At 43.5% G+C, this 24,217-nt stretch overlaps 1 protein-coding gene across 1 annotated transcript in view; it reads left to right on the forward strand.

Annotated features, from left to right (window-relative positions):
- The window catches only part of LOC142139945 (uncharacterized), a 212,974-nt gene extending 188,979 nt beyond the window's left edge, over positions 1–23,995 (forward strand). Inside the window, exons 23-24 of the mRNA XM_075197812.1 lie at positions 18,100–18,177; positions 22,971–23,995. Coding sequence (XP_075053913.1) covers positions 18,100–18,177; positions 22,971–23,114 — 222 coding nt within the window. The 3' untranslated portion in view covers positions 23,115–23,995. The remainder of the gene's footprint in view (positions 1–18,099; positions 18,178–22,970) is intronic.
- The last annotated feature ends 222 nt before the right edge of the window (positions 23,996–24,217 follow it).

Consider the following 24,217-nt stretch of genomic DNA (forward strand, 5'->3'; position numbering starts at 1 on the left):
CAGACAGTAATAGCGGAATTCATTTTAATGAATGGAATTCCAATGGACTTGGCAAAACTGGTATCCAGAAAGTTGCCTGCGGCACCGCTATCAATAAATGCTGAAGTAACAGAGGAGTGTGATCCACAGGAAAGATGAGCGGGGACTATTAATGCATTTTTGGAAGAAATGAACTGCAGACCTAGACGAATTTCTTCCACCTTCTCTAGGCCTGATCTTTTCCAGACTTGTTGGGACAGGAGCGCAGAAGGTGGCCTTTGGTTCCACAATATAGGCAGAGGCCTAAGGTGCGTCTCCTAGTTCTCTCTTCCTGAGAGAGGCGATAGGCGCCTAGCTGCATCGGTTCCGCAGCTTCCATATTAGGAGGAGGCACAGAAAGGAACGTACTGGTAATGGATGCTTCCTTCTCAGTTCTTCTTTCCTTGAGGCGTCTATCAATTTTGATTGTAAGCTGCATGAGTCCCTCCAGGGAAGTAGGTGAATGATACTGCACCAGAGAATCCTTTATTTGCTCCGATTACCCCAAACAGAATTGGCTGCGTAAAGCTGGGTCATTCCACTCGCTGTCAGTGGACCAGCGCCGGAATTCGGCAGCGTATTCCTCTGCAGAACGTCGGCATTGTTTTAGGGATCTGAGGTGGCCCTCAGCGGAAGCTACCCGATCCGGGTCATCATACAGAAAGCCTAGGGCTTCGAAAAAGGATTACACGGACCTTAGGGAAGGACTGTCGGAAGGCAAGCTGAAGGTCCAGGACTGCGGGTCTCCCTGAAGCAACGAAATCACAATACCCACTCTTTGCTGTTCAGAGCCTGAGGAACGGGGTCGGAGACGGAAGTAAAGTTTACAGCTCTCCTTAAAGTTACGGAAGAGATTCCCGTCCCCAGAAAATCGATCCGGCAAATTCAGCCTGGGTTCCACAGCAGGAACTGATGAGTCTTGCTGGGCTTGGGCTTGTGCGGCTCTGGTGGCCTCTTCCTGAGCAGACAGGCGTTGAACCAGGTTCTGGATCACTTGTGAGACGGACTGGATCTGTCCTGCCAGAATTTGGGCTGGAGAAAGGTTCCCCCCGTTATCTTCCATTGAAGCGAACTCTCCAACAATTTTTGGGCCGGTTATAATGTCAGGAACCCCTCCAACCGGTACAACACCACCCGGAGTCTACTCTGACAGTCAGGTGTTCACTGGAGCCCCTAGTGGTGGGGACAGACTTGGCTGCAGACTACAGAGGGTCGTGTGGCGTGTACCAGCTGCGGGGAACCCAGGAGCAGAGAGTAATGGCAGACAGCAATTCCAAAGAACAGGCCGAGGTCAGGGGTCACTTGCTAGGAAGAATCGTCAGGAAACACGCCAAGGGTCGAGGTCACGGGCAAATCAGCATAAACGGAGGTACAGGCCAAAGGGTCAAGGGCACAGGCGAAAGACAAATCCAGGAAACAGGCAGGGGTCATACACGGCAGGCAACAATCCAAAGGCTTAACACCAAGAGTACAGGAGTACAGCAGCAGGCAGCAACACAGGAACTGGAAGCTATAACCGGCAGAGAGGCTAAGCCCTCCCTGCCTTAAATACACAGTGTGACCAATCAGAGCCTAGCTCTGAAACTGCCCCCAGCCTATGCCTAATGAATAAATGAAACAGAATTAGCCCGCAGGGTAGTTTACTATTTGCGCACGCGCCCAGCAGTTCTCCTTTGCTGGGACGCGGAGCTCTCTCCTTCAGCGTCCCGACCGTTGCCTAGGCACCGGCCGGGGCGAGCCCCGGAAGTGACGTCCCGGTCGTCATAGCTGGGCACCGCCGCGGCTCGTAACAGTAGGTATAAGTAATGTGTAGAGATGCTCAGGCTCGATTCTCCCTGAGAACTAAACACACCCAAACTTAGCAGATCCGAGTACTGAGCTGAGCCGGCTCGGTACTTTCGCGTGCCCTCGGAATTGAAAATGAGGCAAAACATCATTGTTACGTCGTCAGATCTCGCGAGTTTTGTATTCTATAAGTACTGCCCTCCACGGCGATCTAGCGCCACTGCAGAGAGGGACACAGAAGGGGTAGCACAGTTCTTGGCAGTCTGTAGAGCCGTTGGGTAGTGTCATAGGTAGAATAGAAAGTGGAGGGGGTAGCAGTGTTCTTCAAAGTTTACTGTGAAATTCAGGAGAGCTCATTGCTAATTGTCATTGCTGAAATAGAAAGAATTAATACGTCTGGCAGGCTTGGTCTTTTAAATCTGCAGTCCCATAATGTACAGTGTTATATAGCTAAAACACAAAGAGGAGAGCTCCATTGCTAATTGTCATTGCTGAAATACAAATACTAGGGCTGGCAGGCTTGGTGTAAATCTGCAGTCACATTGTACTGTGTTATATAGGTAACACACAAAGAGGAGAGCTCCATTGCTCCATTGCTAATTGTCATTGCTGAAATACAAATACTAGGCCTGGCAGGCTTGGTTTAAATCTACAGTCACATTGTACTGTGTTATATAGGTAACACACAAAGAGGAGAACTACATTACTCCATTGCTAATTGTCATTGCTGAAATAGAAATAATAGGTCTGGCAGGCTTGGTCTTATAAATCTGCAGTCTTTATTTGAAAGTGTATGAAAATAATATTGTGACCTGTGTACTTGTGCTTGTTGAACAGCAGCAGTAAACCACACTAGTCCAGAGGTTTCAGGATAACAGCCACAGCCATTTTATTCACCAGCTTGTAAACAAACAAAATCCTAGCTGTCTGGCTACTAGCTAATACACTTTAGCAAGACCCGCTCTCAGAACGACAACATATTATTGCTCACTGCAGCAGTGTCTCAAGAGGCAACTCACCTCCTCCCCAGGTCTCAGACCCTGGTTGCATATCCCAGCTGCCTTTTCACAGGCACCTCACAGGTGCATCTCTTGATCAGTCTTAACTTCCAAACGACAGGAACCTGGAACTTATGTACCTGCCATTTACCACTTGCCCAGAGCTTCTGTCCATATCCCCCCTTGTTTTGACCTGTGGGACGGAACACTTGTAGTCCTTAAACAATAGATTTGGGACAATGCATTTGCATGGGACAGTTGACTTCCTGGCCTATGTTCTACAGAAAATTTTAAATATTGGAGGGCCAAGAACTACCTAATTATTCTTCCGTTAGTTTCTTTGTTCACAGACATACACTTCAATGGAGCATTGTCGGTGATTAACCTAAACTTCCGGCCCAAAAGATAATATGTTAACGTTTTTATTGCCCATTTAATTGCCAGAGCTTCTTTTTCAATAGTGGCATAATTTATTTCATGCACATTCAACTTCCGGCTTAAATAAATAATAGGATGCTCTTCACTATTCTTACTTTGGGATAGCACCGCACCTATCCCTACACTTGACGCATCCGTCTGCACAACAAGTTCATTTTTGAAATCAGGTGTCATTAAAACCAGTTGAGTGCACAATGCTATCTTTAATGCCTGAAAAGCATTCTCTGCTTCCGGACTCCACGTAATCATCACTGATTTCCTACCCTTAGTCAGGTCAGTCAATGGGACAGCAAAAAAGGCGAAATTGGGAATAAACCTTCTATAATACCCAGTGATTCCCAAGAAAGCTCTAACTTGTTTTTTGTTCAGAGGTCTTGGCCAGTTTTGTATTGCCTCAATTTTATTAAGTTGGGGCTTTATCAGACCTCTGTCAATGGTACACCCCCGATATTTCACCTCCTCCATTCCTAAATAACACTTTTTTGGGTTAGGTGTTAAACCTGCCTCCCAGATAGAGTCCAGCACTGCTTGAACACTGGACAGATGGGATTGCCAATCTGGACTATGGATAACTCCATCTGCGAGGTAGGCTGCAGCATAATGTCTATGGGGCCTTAGTATTTTATCCATCATTCTTTGAAATGTGACCGGTGCCCCATGTAACCAAAATGGTAACCTCTTATACTGGAAGAGACCTTCTGGGGCAGAAAAAGCTGTCTTCTCTTTGGCTCTGTCTGTCAACGGTACCTGCCAGTCCCCTTTGGTTAGGTCTAAAATGGTTAAATAACATGCTGTACCCAACTTTTCAATAAGCTCGTCCACTCTAGGCATTGGTTATGCATCAAATTTAGACACCTTATTTAATTTACGAAAGTCATTGCAGAAGTGTAAACTACCATCAGCTTCGGAATGAGCACGATAGAACTTGACCATTCACTATGTGATTCTTCAAATCACAAATTAGTCTCTGTTTCTTATGGGCAACTGAGAGGATGTTAGCTACTACTACTTACGGAACCAACGGTAAAGCAGGAGCCGGGGAAAACGGGGTAGCTGACAGGGCTACTCTTTCTTTCCAAGGTTTTATACGGTTTACATGGTAAATTTGTTCTGGTTTTCTTTTCCCTGGCTGATAAACCTTGTAGTTAACTTCCCCCCTCTTTCCATTATTTCAAAGGGTCCTTGCCATTTAACCAACAATTTACTTTCTAGAGTAGGCACTAAAACAAGCACTCTGTCCCCGGGAGCAAAGGTGCGTACTTGGGCATTACGGTTATACACCTGTTTTTGTGCCAGTTGGGCTTACTCTAGGTGCTCTCTTACTATTGGCACCACTGCAGATTGTTGTTCTATCACAGATTTATAGGAACTAGTTTGCCCCTCCCACATCTCCTTGGCAATATCTAGTAACTCCCTAGGGTGTCTCCCATACAACAAATCAAAAGGTGAGAATCCCGTGAAGGAACTGAGGTACCTCTCTAACTGCCAGTAACAAGTAGGGTAATAGTCCCAATTGTCCACTACCTTCTTTATCATATGCTTTAACGTTTTATTAAACCTCTCTACTAACCTATCAGTCTGTGGGTGATATACAGAGGTCCTTAGTTGATTGACCATAAGCAAGCGGCACAGCTCTTTCATAACTCTGGACATAAAAGGAGTACCCTGGTCAGTGAGGATTTCTTTAGGTATCCCAACTCTGCTAAAGACATGTATGAGTTCCCTAACAATAGCCTTTGACAATGTATTGCGTAATGGGATCGACTCCAGGTACCTTGTAGCATGATCTAATATCACCAGAATATATTGATGCCCGCAGGCAGAGTTTAGTAAAGGACCCACCAAATCCATAGCTATCCTCTCAAATGGTACTTCAATAATTAGTAACGGGACAAGCAGACTTTTAAAGTGTGGCCTAGGAGCATGGTATTGACACTCTGGGCAGGATGTGCAGTAATCAGATACATCTTTATGGATCACTGGCCAGAATAAACGCTGCAATATTCTCTCTGAGGTTTTTTTCTAACCCTAGATGCCCGGAAGTTATGTGACCATGAGCCAAGTCCAAGACCGTTCTCCTATAAGCCTTAGGTACAATTAGCTGCTCCACAATTTCTTCACCCCTTTTGGACATTTGGTACAATAACCCTTGATTCATTGCCATGTAAGGGTACAACAATATATTATAAAGCTCTAGGGGTTCTCCATCAACCATTTTGACATTTTCCCTAGCCTTTAACAGAGTGGTTCCACAACATTTTCTCCTTCAGTAGGGGGTACATTCTCCTGTGCTACACTACTGCCCTTGTCACTTTCTGTCTCGTCAAGCATATTTGAAAAAGGAAACGTTTCAGATTCTGGCAACACTTCTACCCTTACCGTATCTGTACCATTATTAACTGGGTCTGGGCTATTTACTTGTGTAACCAACTGGGTTCCCCACAGCCCCCAGAAATTAGAGAAATCTCGCCCCAGTATTGCAGCAAACCCCAAACGAGGAATTAATCCAACAGTAAATACCACGTAACCAAACAGTGTTACTATATTCACTGCAGCAGTAGCATAATGCCGTGTATCCCCATGTATACAGGTTACCACAACACTTTTCCCTTGATGTTTTTACGGGGCTCACCAACTCGGCTTTCACCAGTGTCGCCATGCTACTCGAATCTAGTAGAGCCTTTACACTTTTGCCTTCTATGGTAATTACACACATCTGTCTGTCTGACTCAGGGTGTCAGTCTGCAGTGCAGGCCAGCTGGGTAAAGAAAGACACTCTGCGCCGTACATAAGCAGTATCACACTGCATAGGCTCAGAGGTAAGTGAACAATTAGCAGCAACATTGCCTAATTTGCCACATCTAAAACATCTTATCACATTTCTATCAAGTCTTATACGATGCTGGAAACTGCTTGGCATGACTAGTCAATCTCCAGGTTCCCGACCATCAGTCTGTGGATGTTTCAGCTCATTCCACTGCCCAGCACCCTTTTCCCCTGGAACAGTCTTACCAGAAGTCTCTGGAGATTGGCGAAGCGGAACTAGGGACCAGCGGGGTATACTCGTTAGTTCCTCAGCTGCCAGATACCTCTCGACCATCTCCACAAGCTGGTCTGCTGTTTTGGGGTCTCCATGGCTTACCCACTTGCGCAGAGTTGCAGGCAAGACCTGTAGATAGCGATCCATCACGATCCTTTCCATAATTTGGGAGCCTGTTAAAGTCTCTGGTTGTAACCAATTTTTGTGAGGTGAATTAGGTCATGCATCTGTGAGCGGGGAGGTTTATCCTTCTGGTATCCACAACGATGTACTCTTTGCGCCCGGACAGACATTGTGACACCCAAACGGGTCAGAATTTCCGTTCCGCCTTCAATTTATCATTGTCACAGAGGTGACTTTAGTTCCTGCAAGTATTGGCTCAGCTAGTCAAGGAGGCGCGGAGTCTAACACGCCGCCGGTATTCACCAGGGACCCCCGCAAGGGAGTTTGGACTTCGCGGCGAGCGACGTGCAGGTCGCGGCCCTCCCAGGTAGCTACTTGCGAGGAAAGGGCAAATCCGTAGACGTACACGCCGAGTCAGAACCAAGCGGGCAGATAAGGTACAAATTCAGGAGGCAGAGGATAGTCAGCAGGCCGGGGTCAAACCGAAGTAGTAATGCAGGACACAGGGAGAATCCAAAGGCGAGGTCAGGAAGCCGGGTCAGTAACAGGAATCAATAGGATGTATACAAGTAGAATGTATAGCTGGAACGCTGGAGGCTAGATAACTAGTTGCTCTGGCATCCTAGTGATGTCAGAGCAGGATATATATAGGAGGTCCTTCATGCTCATTGGTGGACAGTGATTCGGCGGTCAGACAGCTGGCCGCCGACAGGAAGCTTCAGCAGCGCGTCCCGTTGTCATGGCGACGGGCGCGCATGCGCACACCGCCGCCGGAAGATGCGTCTCCGTTGCCTAGCAACGGGACGCTCAGGGAGAGTCAGACGTCCGTCCCTGCTTAGCGTGGAGGCGCGGGGACGGCGTCTGACAGTACCCCCCTCCTCACAATCGGAAAACTTATCTGGTAAAGAGCGCCGTTTAAGAAAGGCGGATAATAATCCTGGGGCATGCAAATCTTCTTTAAAAACCCAAGACCTCTCTTCTGGACCAAAGCCTTTCCAATGTACCAGGTACTGTAACCGTCCTTGAAATTTACGTTCCTCCAGGATTTGACTAACCTCAAATTCGTCCCCCATAGTGGTTGGAATGGCATGAGGAACAGGGGTGACCTGGGAAAACTTGTTGAGTATCAGAGGTTTAAGGAGGGAAATATGGAAGGTGTTATGGATCTTCAGAGCCAGAGGAAGTTGGAGTCTAACCGTAACTGGGTTAATGATTTGAGTGACTGAGAAGGGTCCAATGAAGCGGGGTGCCAGTTTCATGGAGTGAACCCGAAGTCTCAAATTCCTAGTGGACAACCAGACTTTGTCCCCAAATGGAGGACTGGTACAACTCTTCTATGATTGTCAGCGGAAGTTTTATAATGACGTCCAGACTTGAGAAGATTCTGTTTGGTGGAAGCCCATAGTTTAGCCATATATTGAGTCATAGCGTGGGCGGCAGGGACCGTGGGGGGTGGGAAAGAAAACGAGGGAAGAATGGGATGGGTCCCATATACAGTGAAGAATGAGGAATATCCAGAGGAAGAATGATCATGGTTGTTGTGGGCAAATTCGGCCCAAGGTAGCAGAAGACTCCAATTGGATTGGTTGTGTGAAGAAAAGCAACGAAGAAACAATTCTAAATCTTGATTTACTCGCTCTGTCTGACCGTTGGTTTGTGGGTGGTACCCAGAGGAGAATTTAAGACTGATACCTAAGTCCTTGCAGAAGGCTCTCCAGAAGCGAGAAATAAACTGGACACCACGGTCCGAGATTATCTCTAGAGGACAACCGTGGATGCGGAAGATCTCCTTGATAAAGATTTGTGCTAGTTTAGCTGCAGTTGGAAGGCCCTTTAGGGGAACGAAGTGGGCCATTTTAGAAAATCTGTCGACAGTGACCCAGATGGTGTTGTAGCCGTTGCTGGGTGGTAAATCAGTAATGAAATCCATTGAGATGCTAGACCAAGGGTGGTCAGGAATTGGAAGGGGTTGTAACAGTCCAGCGGGAGGTTGCCTAGGTACTTTATTCTGAGCACAAGTAGTGCATGAGGCTACGAACTCCCGGACGTCAGTACGGATGGTGGGCCACCAGTATTGCCGAGAAAGTAATGAAAGAGTCTTCTCTGATCCGGCATGTCCAGCAAACTTAGAAGTATGTGCCCAACGGAGCGCCCTCAGACGAAGGTGTGGTTCCAGAAAGGAGCAACCGACAGGCGGTGTCCGAGTGATTGCCACAATGCAAGAAGGTTCTAGGACCGGTGGGGGTTCTACCGAGTGAGGAGTATCAGAGGTATCGAAGGAACGGGACAGAGCATCAGCCTTGGAGTTTAGTGAACCAGCACGGTAGGTGAGTCTGAGATTGAACCGAGCAAAAAATGAGGACCATCTGGCTTGACGGGGATTCAGGCACCGAGCCTCCCGAAGGTAAATGAGATTCTTGTGATCGGTAAGTACGGTGACCGGATGGAGAGCACCCTCCAGGAGGTGACGCCATTCTTCAAGTGCAGACTTTACAGCTAATAACTCTTTATCTCCGATCCCGTAATTAGACTCGGAAGGGGAAAATCTCCTAGAGAAGAACCCGCAAGGTATTAGTCTCCCAGAATTAGTTTCTTGCGACAAGACTGCCCCGACACCAATCGAGGAAGCATCAACTTCGACTAAAAATGGTTTGTTCTGATCAGGTTGAACAATCACTGAAGCAGAAGAGAAGGCTTTCTTGAGGAGTTCAAAAGCGGAAATAGCTTCCGGAGACCAAACCAGAGGATTTGCTGTTTTTCTGGTCAGATGGGTAATGGGTGCAATGATGGAAGAAAAGTGAGGTATGAACTGTCGATAATAGTTGGCGAATCCAACAAATCTCTGAATTGCCTTTAGTCCCAACGGTCTGGGCCATTCGAGTATGGCAGCTAATTTTACAGGATCCATCTGCAGACCGGCTCCAGATACAATGTAACCCAGGAAGGGGATCTGTGATACCTCAAAGACACACTTCTCGAGTTTGCAGTATAACTTATTTCTTCTTAACCGGGAAAGAACCTCTCCTACATGAGCACGATGGGTGGCCAGATCTGGAGAGAAGATTAAAATGTCGTCTAGATAGGCTACTACAGAGACGTAGAGAAGGTCTTGAAAAATCTCATTAATAAAAGACTGAAACACAGCAGGGGCATTGCACAATCCAAAGGGCATCACAAGATATTCAAAGTGACCCTCTTTAGTGCAAAAGGCAGTCTTCCACTCGTCACCAGAGCGTATACGAATGAGGTTATATGCTCCTCTCAGATCTAGTTTAGTAAAGATCTTGGATCCAGAGATCCTATCAAACAGTTCCGAGATGAGTGGCAACGGGTATCTGTTTTTCACAGTGATGGCATTCAATCGCCGGTAATTGATGCAAGGCCGTAAAGTCCCGTCTTTTTTTTTGACAAAGAAGAATCCCGCCCCTGCGGGAGAGGTAGATTTCCTGATAAATCCACGCTGGAGATTTTCAGATATATAGGTAGACATGGCAGCATTCTCGGGGAGAGATAATGGGTAAATTCTGCCCTTGGGAAGCGGTTTATCAGGAAGAAGTTCGATAGAGCAATCCCAGGCCCGATGAGGAGGTAGAACCTCGGCCGCAGCTTTGCAGAACACATCTCTGTATGAGTTATATGCAGATGGTAATTCAGTCTGAGGAGATGTCCGTCGACAAGGAAGAGTAGAGTGGCCAGGTTTTAGACCAGACAAGCAGGACTTGAAACATTGTGGGCCCCAAGAGGTAACCATAGCACGATTCCAATCAAACTGGGGTGAGTGAAGTTTGAGCCAAGGTAATCCTAGAATGACAGTGTTGACAGAACGAGGAAGAACCAAAAACTCGATAAGTTCAGAATGTAGCACCCCTACCGTCAGCCGAATAGGAGAACAGATGTGGGAAACCGACCCGTTGGAGATCCGATTCCCATCCACTGCGGTGAGAAATAACGGCTGAGGCAATTTCAGTGTATTTATTTGGAGTTGTGATGCCAGAGTGGCAGATATAAAATTCCCGGCAGAGCCGGAATCCACAAAGGCTAGGGTCTCAAAGGGGCCGACAGGTGAGTCCAAGGAGATGGGCATGAGGCAATCTGTGCTAGCAGTAGTGTAGGGAGTAGTAACTCCAACTCCTAAGTCGGCCTCCCTGCCACCGACTAGGAGGGGGCGTTTCCCGGTCTTTTAGTGCACGAAGATATGGTATGACCAGGATCCCCACAATATAAGCACAGATTCTGTTTGAAACGTCGCTGACGTTCTTCAGCAGAAAGCCGAGATCGGCCAATTTGCATCGGTTCCTCCTGAAGTATCGGATTTTGGAACATGGGAGCTAGGCGAGTAGGGACCCGTCTGGAGGTGGAACGTTCCTGTGTACGTTCTCGGAAGCGTAGATCAATGCGGTTGCATAGGGTGATTAATGAATCCAGATCAGTAGGAAGCTCCCAAGACGTTAACTCGTCCTTAACTCGATCTGACAGGCCTTGCCAGAATGCCGCTACTAAAGCTTCGTTGTTCCAACTGAGTTCTGAGGACAAGGTGCGGAACTGAATGGCGTATTGTCCGACTGTCATGGGTCCTTGGCGGAGGTTAAGGAGGCTGGAGGCGGCTGATGATATGCGACCTGGCTCATCGAAGACCTTACGGAAGGTCTCAATAAAGGTGGAAGAGTTAGAAAGCAGTGCGTCATTTCGCTCCCACAAGGGGGAAGCCCAGGCGAGAGCCTGTCCGGATAGTAGAGAAATGATGAAAGCCACTTTGATGCGTTCTGAGGGGAACGATGCTGGATTATACTCGAAGTGAATAAGACACTGGTTCAGGAATCCCCTGCATCTCTTAGGCTCTCCGTCAAACTTCTCCGGTGGAGAAAGTCTCAAAACAGCAGTGGATGCCACGGAAGGAGAGGAGGAAGTTGCTGCAGCCGCAGAGGTGGTCACAGGAACATTCTGAGCTGCGGACATAGAGGTCTGGAGGGTCTCGAGACGTGAGGCGACTCCTTGAATACAATGAAGCAATTGTGCTTGCTCAGCCTCTTGTTTCTCAACTCTATGCGCCAAATGGAGTAGTAGGTCACGTGCTGAAGGTTCATTAGACGACTCGGTCGACATGGCCAGAGCAAACTGTCACAGAGGTGACTTTAGTTCCTGCAAGTATTGGCTCAGCTAGTCAAGGAGGCGCGGAGTCTAACACGCCGCCGGTATTCACCAGGGACCCCCGCAAGGGAGTTTGGACTTCGCGGCGAGCGACGTGCAGGTCGCGGCCCTCCCAGGTAGCTACTTGCGAGGAAAGGGCAAATCCGTAGACGTACAGGCCGAGTCAGAACCAAGCGGGCAGATAAGGTACAAATTCAGGAGGCAGAGGATAGTCAGCAGGCCGGGGTCAAACCGAAGTAGTAATGCAGGACACAGGGAGAATCCAAAGGCGAGGTCAGGAAGCCGGGTCAGTAACAGGAATCAATAGGATGTATACAAGTAGAATGTATAGCTGGAATGCTGGAGGCTAGATAACTAGTTACTCTGGCATCCTAGTGATGTCAGAGCAGGATATATATAGGAGGTCCTTCATGCTCATTGGTGGACAGTGATTCGGCGGTCAGACAGCTGGCCGCCGACAGGAAGCTTCAGCAGCGCGTCCCGTTGTCATGGCGACGTGCGCGCATGCGCACACCGCCGCCGGAAAGATGCGTCTCCGTTGCCTAGCAACGGGACGCTCAGGGAGAGTCAGACGTCCGTCCCTGCTTAGCGTGGAGGCGCGGGGACGGCGTCTGACAATCATAGTCCTTGGCATCACTAATGCTTAGATCATAGTATGCCTTTTGCAATTCCCCAGATAGAATTGGAGCCATCAGGTCGGGCCACTGAACTTTAGGCCAATTTTCCCCTTTCATCCGTTCTCTCAAACACTGTTAAATAGGCCTCTACATCATCTCCCTTTGTCATCTTTTGAAGAAAATGACTAGCCGGTATAGAGCTGGAGCTATCTGTGACTTCCGGGGAAACCTTGCCAGCAGGGCCGCAAAAGTCTGCACCACTGCTTCTAGGCCTAGGTTTTGTTGCCTCAATGGCTTGAAATCACCTGTTGGACTCTTCATTGGCTATCTTCTGTAGCCTGTTAGTTTCCTGCTGAACTGCAATAGCTGCCTGCTGAGCTGTATTAGTTGCCCTGATAGCTTCCTGCTGAGCTGCATTAGTTGCCTGCTGTACCCTGGTAGCTTCCTGCTGAGCTGCAGAAGATTGTATCAACGCTTTGACTATATACCGTATATACTCGAGTATAAGTCGACCCGAATATAAGCCGAGGCACCTAATTTTGCCACAAAAAACTGGGAAAACTTATTGACTCGAGTATAAGCCTAGGGTGGGAAATGCAGCAGCTACTGGTAAATTCTGACAGTCCTCAAATAGATAACTTGTATAGTATAAACTGATTAATAATAAGACAGTCCTAGCACGGAATCCTGAGTTTCCAATTCTCTGAGTAATGAGTAGTAAATGCTACTAGTATGTTTGATGACTCGAGTCCTCCTCGTTTAACCATTTGAGTCCTTATCACCCACGATCTAAGTTATTGTGCTCTGTGTATATTTCAGTATCGGAGGTTATAACCAAACTCGGTATTAACAAAAGGTTACAATACAGTTACATCAATAAGTAAATACCGTAGGTTCCCTCCGTGAATAGTGGGCAAGTGATGTTACTCCGCATAGACATAGGTAATAGAATCTGTGCCGCCGTTACAGCTCAATTGTCAGATAGCGCTGCGAGTCACTCTCCACAATTTCCTTCCATAAACTGGTCAGATGTTGAAAGACATTGATATCCTCCACAATGATCCCTGAGGAAGTCGCCAGGGCGAAACTCATTGGATTGTATTCATTACGCAAACTCACAGACTGTGGACTTTTAGCTTCACAACCGCTTGATCAGCACGTAACACACTTGTGCATGCGCACATCCACCACTGGAGAATCAAGACGTCCGCCCGGCATCAGGACGCTTGAGCGTCCCCAAGGTAACAAGCCGTACACAGCGCAGCATTATGGCTCAGTGTGAGTCGTCCTGCAATAGTCTAGACCGCCGTTGCTTCTCAGTTCTCAGGTGAGACTGCAAGTCACTCTCCACAGATTCCTTCCGTACGCTGGTCTGGTCTTTCATTGTGGTCCTGGCATCACTCGAGTATAAGCCGAGGGGGGGCTTTTCCAGCACAAAAAATGTGCTGAAAAACTCGGCTTATACTTGAGTATATACGGTATTCCATATTACCTCCCGGTGCAGGAAAAGCTCAGAATGTAGCCTTTTTAATCAGCTGGCGATGTCCCGGGTTAGGGTTCATAAGACTTTGTCATATAGAGTACTTTCCCAGAATTGGGTGCCTATCTCTTTAAATTTTCACATAGTCTCTTTTTGGGTTGAGGCAGTAGGCTTCTGCTTTTTTCTTGCCCACTGTAGCTTGAGAAGCAGCCAATTTTATCTTTATACAAACAAGCACTTTCTTTATAGAAGAAGCAACTCACTTGACTTAAGGTGTGTGGCACTACAACACCCAGCATATGTCTCAAACTTTTCCTTTGCAGAGCAAAAAGTTTTTTGTTTTTTTTTCTCCTTTAACTTCTGCTCAATAGTTTTGCAAACACATTTGCATGCTTCTTGTTGCTTTGAATACAGAAACATCAACTTTACACTGATAAAGATTCTCAATAAACTTTTCTCTTTAAAGTCTCTTGCTCTTTGCTTATGCACAGAACCAGGCCACACCCAACTTGTGTTTTGCAGAAACACACATTCCCTAGAATTACTAAATTCTAGGTATACTAATTGCAGGTGTGTTTATTATGACTGGGGAAAAGCCCAAGTATATGTAACTAAACATATACTTGGGCGTTTCCACAGTCATAATGAACACACCTGCTTTAGAGCAATTCAACTCAGTCCATGAAAACACTTGATTTCTTTGCCTTTACTCTGTGTCTCATTGGTCTTTGCATACACTTCTGTTTTTCCAACACCAATAGCCAGTTTTCACTGACAACCTTTAACTCCTCTCAAATCATCATATATGCAGCAAATCTGTTTAAACAGTATTTCACAGTAGGATTTATTACTCACATCCACGTGGTTCTGTTTCCCACTTTTGCTGTGCAAAACATTCCAATTTTTAGCTGCTTTTATCCACACGACAAGACATGCACGTATTTCTCCACGGTGTCTGTTCCTTTTAATCTTTCCAAGCACACACACACAGAGCTGGTTTCTGCAAGTACCTCCAAAACTGCTGCTATTCTTGACATGCGTAGACCTTTGCAAGCCAATTCTCCACCATATGTAGTACAAGTTAACCCGTGCATGATACTCATGCATTCTAGTCAAATCAAGCTACTTAAGGTGTTAAAAAGGTTCTTGTCCTGCATTTGGGCCATAGCCCAGGCCTCAACCAACAACCACTCCCCACTGTCACCCCCGGCAACCACCAACCACTCCCAACTGTCACTTCTCCTTTAAGAAATATATATATTTTTTTTTAAATCTTTATAAACACTTTTAACAATTAACAAATTAAATTAACAAATTAAAAACATCTTAGTATACCAAATTTCAGCCCTTTCTGAATTTTTTTTACACACACACTAAGAATTTAGTAGGTCAGTGTATAACTCCGCCCAGCAGGTGGCACTGCAGCTTGGTTTTATTTTTTTCACACACACACACACACACACACACACACACACACACACAGACAGACAGACTGACACACGCCACTAGACATTTATATATTAGATCATCAGGGGAATGGGTACTATCTCCTTGGTGAACAGCAGCAGTAAACCACTCGAGTCCAGAGGTTTCAGGATAACGGCCACAGCCAGTTTATTTACCAGCTTGTAAACAAACAAAATCCTATTCGTCTGGCTACTAGCAAATACACTTTAGCAAGACCCTCTTTCAGAACTACAACATATAATTGCTCACTGCAGCAGAGTTTCTCAGGAGGCAACTCACCTCCTCCCCAGGTCTGAGACCCTGGTTGCATATCCCAGCTGCTGTTTCACAGGCACCTCACAGGTGCGTCTCTTGATCAGTCTGTTTAACATTCAAACAACAGGAACCTGAGACTTATGTACCTGCCATTTACCACTTGCCCAGAGCTTCTGTCACAATATATATATATATATATATATATATATATATATATGTCAGTGAACATCTCTAGTTATCATTGCCATACACTTGCTATTCAGGAAGTGCTGGCTGACAGGAAATACCTGACAGTTATCTTCAGTTCTCAATATATACCCCACAGTAAAGATATGTTCTCACAGTTTTCCAGCCTCTTCTTCTCGATTTGAACTCAGACAATTTTACACATATTTCTTTTGAGTGCTGGAAGGCTGGTGCAATGAGAATCTATGATAATGATAACCATAACCAGCACTATGTAGCCACTTATGATTGTGTGTTGGCCCTCCTGTTGTACTTAAATCATTGGTGTGGCAGCTATATTATATGAAGCCATAGCTGTCTATTTGCAATACTTGAATTGTCAAAAGGAAGAAAAGAAAATAACCTTTGTGGGGCACTCATGAATGGGTATAAACATACATATTGACATTATATTGATGTGTTAAATCTCATTAAAAACAATCTTTATTAGATATCATATTAGAAACAATAGTCTAGTAGCGAAATGTTTAAAAAGTGGTGATTGAACATGAACATTGAATAGAATAATAAATCAGTTAAAATAGACAATCCTTGATTGTCTGGCCGCGAGGCTACTCATAAATTCTGATCTCTATAGGGTTAATACTATCTTAGCCCATCTGACTAAGATACACTCCAATGCCAGTTCTTAAAAGATATAGTAGATATTTAGGCAACACCCTGAGTATAGGCTTCTAGGGATGAGATCTAACTCTTGATTATTATTATCTAATAGACCCTAAACCCTTAGTGGTAATGTTGTCGTCAAATACTGCAAATAAACCTCTAGGGGAATAATATGGTAGGTATCTACGAGAAGATCATGCTGGCCTCTGAGTATAAGAGGATATTATACCTCATCAGGCACTGCTCCCTAGATGTGACTATGGTGATCAACGGGAAACTCTTATGACCTTGTGTCCCTGTAATAAGGGATGACTCACAAGGAGGCTATCTAGTTATTATAGACAAGCGCTTTCCCTGCATCACCTGCAATGCTGCCGTCTCTCTAACTATGCAGCATATATGAAACTGCATGTGGAGATTAAAGCCTATCTCACGCTATATCTGCAAGAGGACTAAATCTATCTAAGTGTAAGAGGCAGTGAGTGAGTATGGAGAGTAGCGAACGCGGCGTCCACCAACGCGTATTTCGCTATTAGCTTTAACGAGGCACCATAACCAGCACTATGTAGCCACTTATGATTGTGTGTTGGCCCTCCTGTTGTACTTAAATCATTGGTGTGGCAGCTATATTATATGAAGCCATAGCTGTCTATTTGCAATACTTAACTGATATTTCCTTTTTAAACTGCAGCAGGAAAGAAGATTCCCATTTGATTTTTAAATGGGATAACAACAGATATTTGAATTGAATTGAATTGACTTGAATTTGTATTTGTGTTTGTACTTAATTAAATTTTATATGGATCATTTGACTTTTGCATTTATTCAGTCATCTCTGTTGTGCATATGACACATTATTACATTATTATATTGTGTACAAGTAGGGTAATGCTACAGCTGCATTTACTACTAACACTGTCAAGCCAAACCTCTAAGGTATCGCTAGGCTTTCTCTAGGCTATCTAGGTATAAACATACACTCTTGTTTCCCCTGGTGTAAAGCTGATGCATATTATATTTATTTGCAGTTAGATGCATTATGATTTGTGTCCAACTGAACATATACATGTAATACATGTAGATGTGCTTTTTCATGTATGCATATTTTCCATCTTACATTCCTGGCATAAATGCATCTAACTACATGAGCCCCATTGAATTTCATCTGCCATTTTATTATCCTGCTGAATCAATGGAAATTACTAAAAAATCCTGATTCATTAGAGAGTTGGGTCAAAGAATTCCTGGTTTTCCAGTGGTTTTCTGGCAATTTTGATCAAATTAAAATTTTGGGAAACTTTGCTTTGAATAGATCCCCTGGCCTAAAGCATATTTTGCCCCTGTTAACAAGAAATACAGTTTAATATGTTTGCATCCACATGGAAAAGCAAAACTTCATATCTGTATGGTATATTATTGTATGTGTAAAATAAGGAAGAGGAAAATGTCAGTATCAGACTGCTACTTTCTGGTTAAGCTTTTTGTCATTAGTAAAATGGTAAAATATTTAAACAGTGGTCCAGTGGAGATCTGGGGGAGATTGGTAGTGTCAAACTGCCAGTCATCGGTTCTAGGGAACCGTACAGGAGTGTGTATTTGGGAGTGCTAGTAGCTTTGTTCTGCCACTCCTTTTGGCCCTTAGGTATGGGAATAAATAGGAGGCAGCAGCGGAGGGTCTCCCCGTAGTGCCAGACTGTTTCAGGAGTCCCAGGAGGGAAAGCGTAACAGCAGAAAATGATAAACTGAGTTTGTCAGTGTTCCAAACCCTGCTTTGAAAAGTATTTGGGTATTTTTAGGTCTCACTTGAAGTACAAAATTGAGCCTGTTTCTAAAATGTTGTGCATATTGTAATGAATTTATTTTATTCTGTTATTTTAGGGAATATGTGATAATGAGGGAATGTTCAAAGCTCTATATCATATGTCCCCCAGTGTCCCCAATTTAACTTCAAAAAAGGTATATAATTATGCTTTTGAAAAATAGAAAGTTTGAATATTATTTACTATGATAATGATTTAGAAAAAGGTATTACAGTCTCTTCTACTATATATTTTCTGCTTTTGTATTACTTGCTCTCATTCAACTTATGACATTGGTTTAGCATACTTGATATGAGAAACATATAAGAATATATTTTTATTACATACAAAATAACATATATAAGGCTGTTCAATATTCCATACATTTTGTAAAGGTGTAGCATCACACTATAGTATGATAGTTATAGCTAACAGTAAAGTCACTTAAAAAAAATTTTTTAGTGGGGTAATGTGTATGCACTTACTGCTTTTCTGAGCATGCACTTCAGCTGGCACATGGATAGCAGATCCCCATCACATCACAGAGTCTCCTTTTCCCCTGAACTTACGGTATCCGAGCCGGCTACTGTCGCGCGCGTTCGGGCATGAAAATGAGGCAAAACTTCATCATTGCATCGTCGGATCTCGCAAGACTTTCATTCTATAAGTAACGCCCGAAAACGAGATCCGGCGCCATTTCACAGAGAGACACTGAAGAAGTAGCAGGGTTCTTAGCAGTCTCCAGTGCAGTTAGGCAGCGTTATTAATGCAAGTGAAAGAGAAGTGTTGGCAGTGTTCTTCCAAGTCTTCAGTCACATTGTACTGTGCCAGAGCTCACCCAGAAATAGGGAAATGAGAATGCAATAGGTTGGCATTGTTGTTCACAGAGCTCACAGAGAAACAGAAGGCTTAACAAAAGTGTTCTTGTCACTCTTCAGTCTCAGTGTCATTGCCTACACAGAAACAAAAGGGAAAGGAGGGACATAATATAAACTTTGAAATATATAATTATGAAGGGTTTATCAACAAAGTACAGGAGGGTAACATTCTTCAAAGGAAGAAAAGTACTAGAACACGATGATATGTACTGAGGGAAGTAGATTCAGAGGAAATTGGAGAAAAAAACTAGCTAGCTTCCTTCTCTCAGCTACATCCCAGCACCTGCAATCTACAGTCACCATTCTCATCCTTATCAGTGTGTACATCATTGTTGCTCAAACAATATTAATTATTCCATGCTGTAAGACTATATTACAGAAGTCTCTGTACTTTGATGTAATTGCCAGCAAAGGACTTTCTCATGGAATTTGTAGTACATATTAAGCCAAAGCTGTCATGGTTTTGGGGCAATTCTTTTAGACCAGTGCAGATGTTGAAATGTTGTGCAGACTCAGGTATTACCACCACTGGGTCTCTTGGTAAAGCTAATTTTTTCCTAGCTGAAGTCACAATAGAAACTGAAGGAGTATACCTTGTGGTGTCATGTACCACTCGAGCTGTCAACTGACTGACCAGCAACGCATTGCATCTCTTGAGATATGTGTAATTTGGAAATAAATATAACACATAACTCTTTAACCTAGGGTTAAGCACAGTCGCCAAAATGTAGTGAGCAGATTTAAAAATGTTGATAACTCTTAGATCCTGGCAAAGCGAATAAAGTACTTGATTTACCAGTCTGATATTCACCAATTGTTTTTTTACAAAAGTCTAATTAAGGGAATCAAGGTAGCTGTGCTGAACTCACTTAACAGTAGACTTTTTATATTACTTTCAGGACCATAAACAGCACTGAAATTATTCTCCACTGCGCTGGACTAAAATACATTCCCCCTTTTTCCCCATGGGATGTAGAGTAAGCGTGGATGGCCTTTCGCTGTTCCTCCATCCACTTAAGCATACAAAGGGTGGAATTCCACGTTGTTACCACCTCTTGCTTCAGTTGGTGACAGGGCAAATTGTATTATTGTGGTAGCAGCTGCAATCTCCTACATGCTGTTGGAGAATGGCGGTAAAGTCCAGATATTTTTCCAGACACAGACAGCATCCCTGTCATCATCCTCATCAGCAGCAGCTAATTATATAGCGCCAGTAATTGTGCTGTGCTGTACAAAGCAGATGAGAACTAAGCAGAAACCATTATAAGATATGTTAGTTATGTAGATAGTTATCAGAAATAGTTATAAGTTATGTTAGCTCACATCAGTCCTTAACCCATTCGGAGCTTACAGTCTAAAATCCTAACATAGACACACACACACACAAGCGCAGCCAGTTAACCGACTAGTAAGTTTTAGGACTGTGGAAGAACACCGCAAAGGCATCGTGCTGCAAGGTCTTACATCGTCATGACTGAACTTACAAGAAGATGCCTCAAGGAAAGTTGCAGAACTAGCACTCATACAGAAAGGCCTGACTCTTTCCTTGCCACTGCGTGTGTAATGGCAGCACGGTGGCTTAGTGGTTAGCACTTCTGCCTCACAGCACTGGGGTCATGAGTTCAATTCCCGACCATGGCCTTATCTGTATGGAGTTTGTATGTTCTCCCCGTGTTTGCGTAGGGTTCCTCCGGATGCTCCGGTTTCCTCCCACACTCCAAAAAGATACTAGTAGGTTAATTGGCTGCTATCAAAAATTGACCATAGTCTGTCTCTCTCTTTTTGTCTCTGTGTCTGTATGTCTATGTGTGTGGAATTTAGGGAATGTTAGGATATGTTAGGGAATTTAGACTGTAAGCTCCAATGGGGCACGGACTGATGTGAGTGAGTTCTCTGTACAGCTCTGCGGAATCAGTAGCGCTATACAAATAAATGATGATGATGATGATGTTGGCAAGTTAATTTTTTTCTGCAGTTAACTTTGCTTTAATTACAGGTGTTTTTTAATTTACCAAGGAAAATTGTGTTTTTTTACATTTTGGTTTTCCTCACTTTAAAAACACTATGTGCCTCAGTCTTTAACATAGGCTTTAGCAGATGATGTAGAGGCATTCCTATTATCATGACTGGTGCCAGCAGCTGCTTGGTGCTCCTGGTCTGTTCTCGACTGGTGTGAATCCATATCGATGGCACAGTACAATGTCACTACACTTTAAAGAACACTGCCAGGCCTGTTAATGATGCTATGACACAATACAATGTGAGTGGAGACTTTAAAAAATAAATTCAAGGCCGATTACTTCTGTTGAAACACTGAACACTGGCAACTATTTGGGGGTGAGCTATGGCACAGTCTTTTGGGCAAAAGTATATGAAAATCATATTGTGACGTGTGAGGTGCTAAAAATTGACTGGAAATGACTTTAAATTAGTGTTATTGAGGTTAATAATAATGTAGGTACAAAATAATAGCTAAATTATGTGATTTTCGCCCAAAAAGTGGAATTTTGTCAAAAAAAGCAAATAAAACCCAAAACAAAAACACGTTAGGGCGGTTTTGGCAAAACCAAAACCCAAAGGTAATCCAGATCCAAAACAAAAACCAAAACACGGGGGTCAGTGAGCATCTCTAATATTTAGAGATGTATTCCAAGCGGTGGTAGTCAATACATCAAATACCTAAATCACAACAAGACTTTCAACTACATTTTAAAAGCAACAGATATAATTTCCAAAATTGCTAAAATTAGATGTCTTTAAGTAGTGACATACCGCAAATCAAAGAAACAGACATCAGAATCACATCACTTTTAAGGGCTGAGGCTATTAAGGGGGCAATGCAAGGACCCGCCGGCTGTATAATATAGAGCTGTTCCTAAAAAACGTTATACAGCCGGCAGGTCCTCAAATTGCCCCCTGTTATCTATGTATGTATTAACGGATTCTTGCCTTTGAGGGTCGTACATATAAGTACCAAATGATGACGTCCTTTGTATAGATTTCGAAGCCACAAGAATTGTGCAATATCGGTTGGTTTTTAAGTGTTGGGGTCAAAGATCATATATTTTTTATGCTTTTATGGGCAAGCTTTGGCTTTGACACACTACACACGGTGCCTTATTTAGAAAGTGCAAAACAGTCAAGGCACAGTAACATGCTCACTAAAGCACATGGTTTACAGAGCAAAACAGAGACTATACGGAAGAGCAGAAGGTTTCACATGGTTTAAACCATGTGTACACAGTGCTTTTATAGCCAGTGTATATGAACTACATGTCCCAGCATGCAATGCCAGTTGCTCTTCTTGCATGCTGAGACATGTGAGTCAAACACTGTCATGGCAAAGACATTCCAACTCATAGTTGCCTACTCTCCCGAAATGCCTGGTAGATTTCCAAATTTCTGGGAATTCTTATGGACTCCCAGGAGAGCAGGGCGACCTCCTGCATCCTGCCCACTTCCTTAGTGAAGTAGATAGGGGCGGAGCTTACTGACACAATTCACAGTGAAACATGTCATCCTGGTTTAATGACGCAGGTCGCGTGGTCACGACCACAGAACTCAGTAGGACGATTTTCCCTCCTGGAAAGGAGATCACAAATGTTGGCAAGCATGTTCTAACTACCTTTTTATTTATATATATATATATACTAGATATAGAATTACTGTGGTGGAAACATGCATCTACAGTACACAGTAATTCTATATACAGTACATATCAGTGAAAAAAATTAAATCATATTGTTTAAACATTATGGGTAAGACATGTACCGTAAGACATAAGCACCAAAAGTGCTTTTGCTTACTGCGCATGCGCAGTATAAACATTTAGACCTCGGTCTGTTCTCTATTGCGCATCTCTAGGCTTAATAATAAACCTATGAGATTCAACCCAAACTATTCAAACATAAGAAAGAGAGAATGGTAAATATGGAAGCAGATAACATATTTTACAATCACATATTATTTTACATTTATTTTCTATTTCTAAAAATGAATCTGCTGGAAAAGAATGTTTAGGCTTCAATTTGTGATATGCTTTATTTATTTATTTATTCATCTTTTTCATTAGATTTTGGCTGATGCATCCTTGATGTCCCCTAGTTCTGGCCAAAAAGTATCAACTATGAAAAAGATGCGAGAAGCTGGCTGGGCTGCCATTTCCAAAGTAGAAAGAAAAAGAAAAATGAAAGCTGCTGAAAAAATATTTAGATAAAATATAAATGGTCAGAATTTGTAACTTGCATTAGTTAGTTGCAGTGTTGTTTTTTTAGGTTGTATTTGTTTATTGTTGGTTAAATATTAGACATAAAAAATATATTTTTAAGTCTGTTATCCTCTGTTTTCAGTTTTGAGGATAGTTGCAATTCAACAGTAAGGAGGGAGGGGCCGTCATATATATATATATATATATATATATATATATATATATATATATTTATATTTATATATATATATATCACACAGGATGCAGCGGCTGCAGGGCCGAGGGTAAGGAAGGACCAGCAGCCGCTGCAACCCAGTCTAAGGCAGTAATTCCACCATTAACTGCACAGAGCTTCACTGCACATGCACAGGCACCCCATACAGAAGAGCAGATGGACCCCAAAAAATGTTGCTATGAGACCCAGAGATGTAGTGTTTCGCCCTGGCAAACAAAAATTATGTTACACCGTATATTTCTAAGTTTAATGCTAAATATCTGTAGCGACATATGAATAGTATATTGTTTTATTTTATTATTTGTTTGTGGAACTATCGGTTTACAACACATTCAGAGACATTCATGAAATCTGGTGCAAATAAACAGGTTGTGCTGCCTGTTGGAATCAATTAGACTCTGACTGTTGTTTTTCTAGTGAAGTTCAGAAAATGAAAGCACATTTCTGAAATGTGTTTGCTATCTGCAACAACACATTTTTCCTTTGTACCAGTTCTCAAAAATGTCCTCATATAATTTTTATTGGCATAAAAGTATTTTTTGCATTAAAGTTGTTGCTGATTGGTAACATGACATAAGTCACCATCTGTTATTGTTAATATATTGCCATTTTATTAGACATGGTTTGTGGTTTTTTTATGAGCATAATCAATTATTTTACATAACTTTATTGTTGCCTTTAATGATAATAAAATTATTTCCATCCAGAATGTAATAAATTTTCAATTAGCTTATTATAAAATAACTGTTTAATTGTTGAGATTATGTCATATTCAAAATCAAAAACCTAGTACCTCTGTACAGGGGCAAATGTAGGATTTGCAGAGGGGGGGTTTCCACACCACGCCACCAGTGGGCGTGACCAGCATGCATGGGGG

The sequence above is a fragment of the Mixophyes fleayi genome, chromosome 2 (genome assembly GCF_038048845.1).
Source record: "Mixophyes fleayi isolate aMixFle1 chromosome 2, aMixFle1.hap1, whole genome shotgun sequence".
Lineage (NCBI taxonomy): Eukaryota > Metazoa > Chordata > Amphibia > Anura > Limnodynastidae > Mixophyes > Mixophyes fleayi.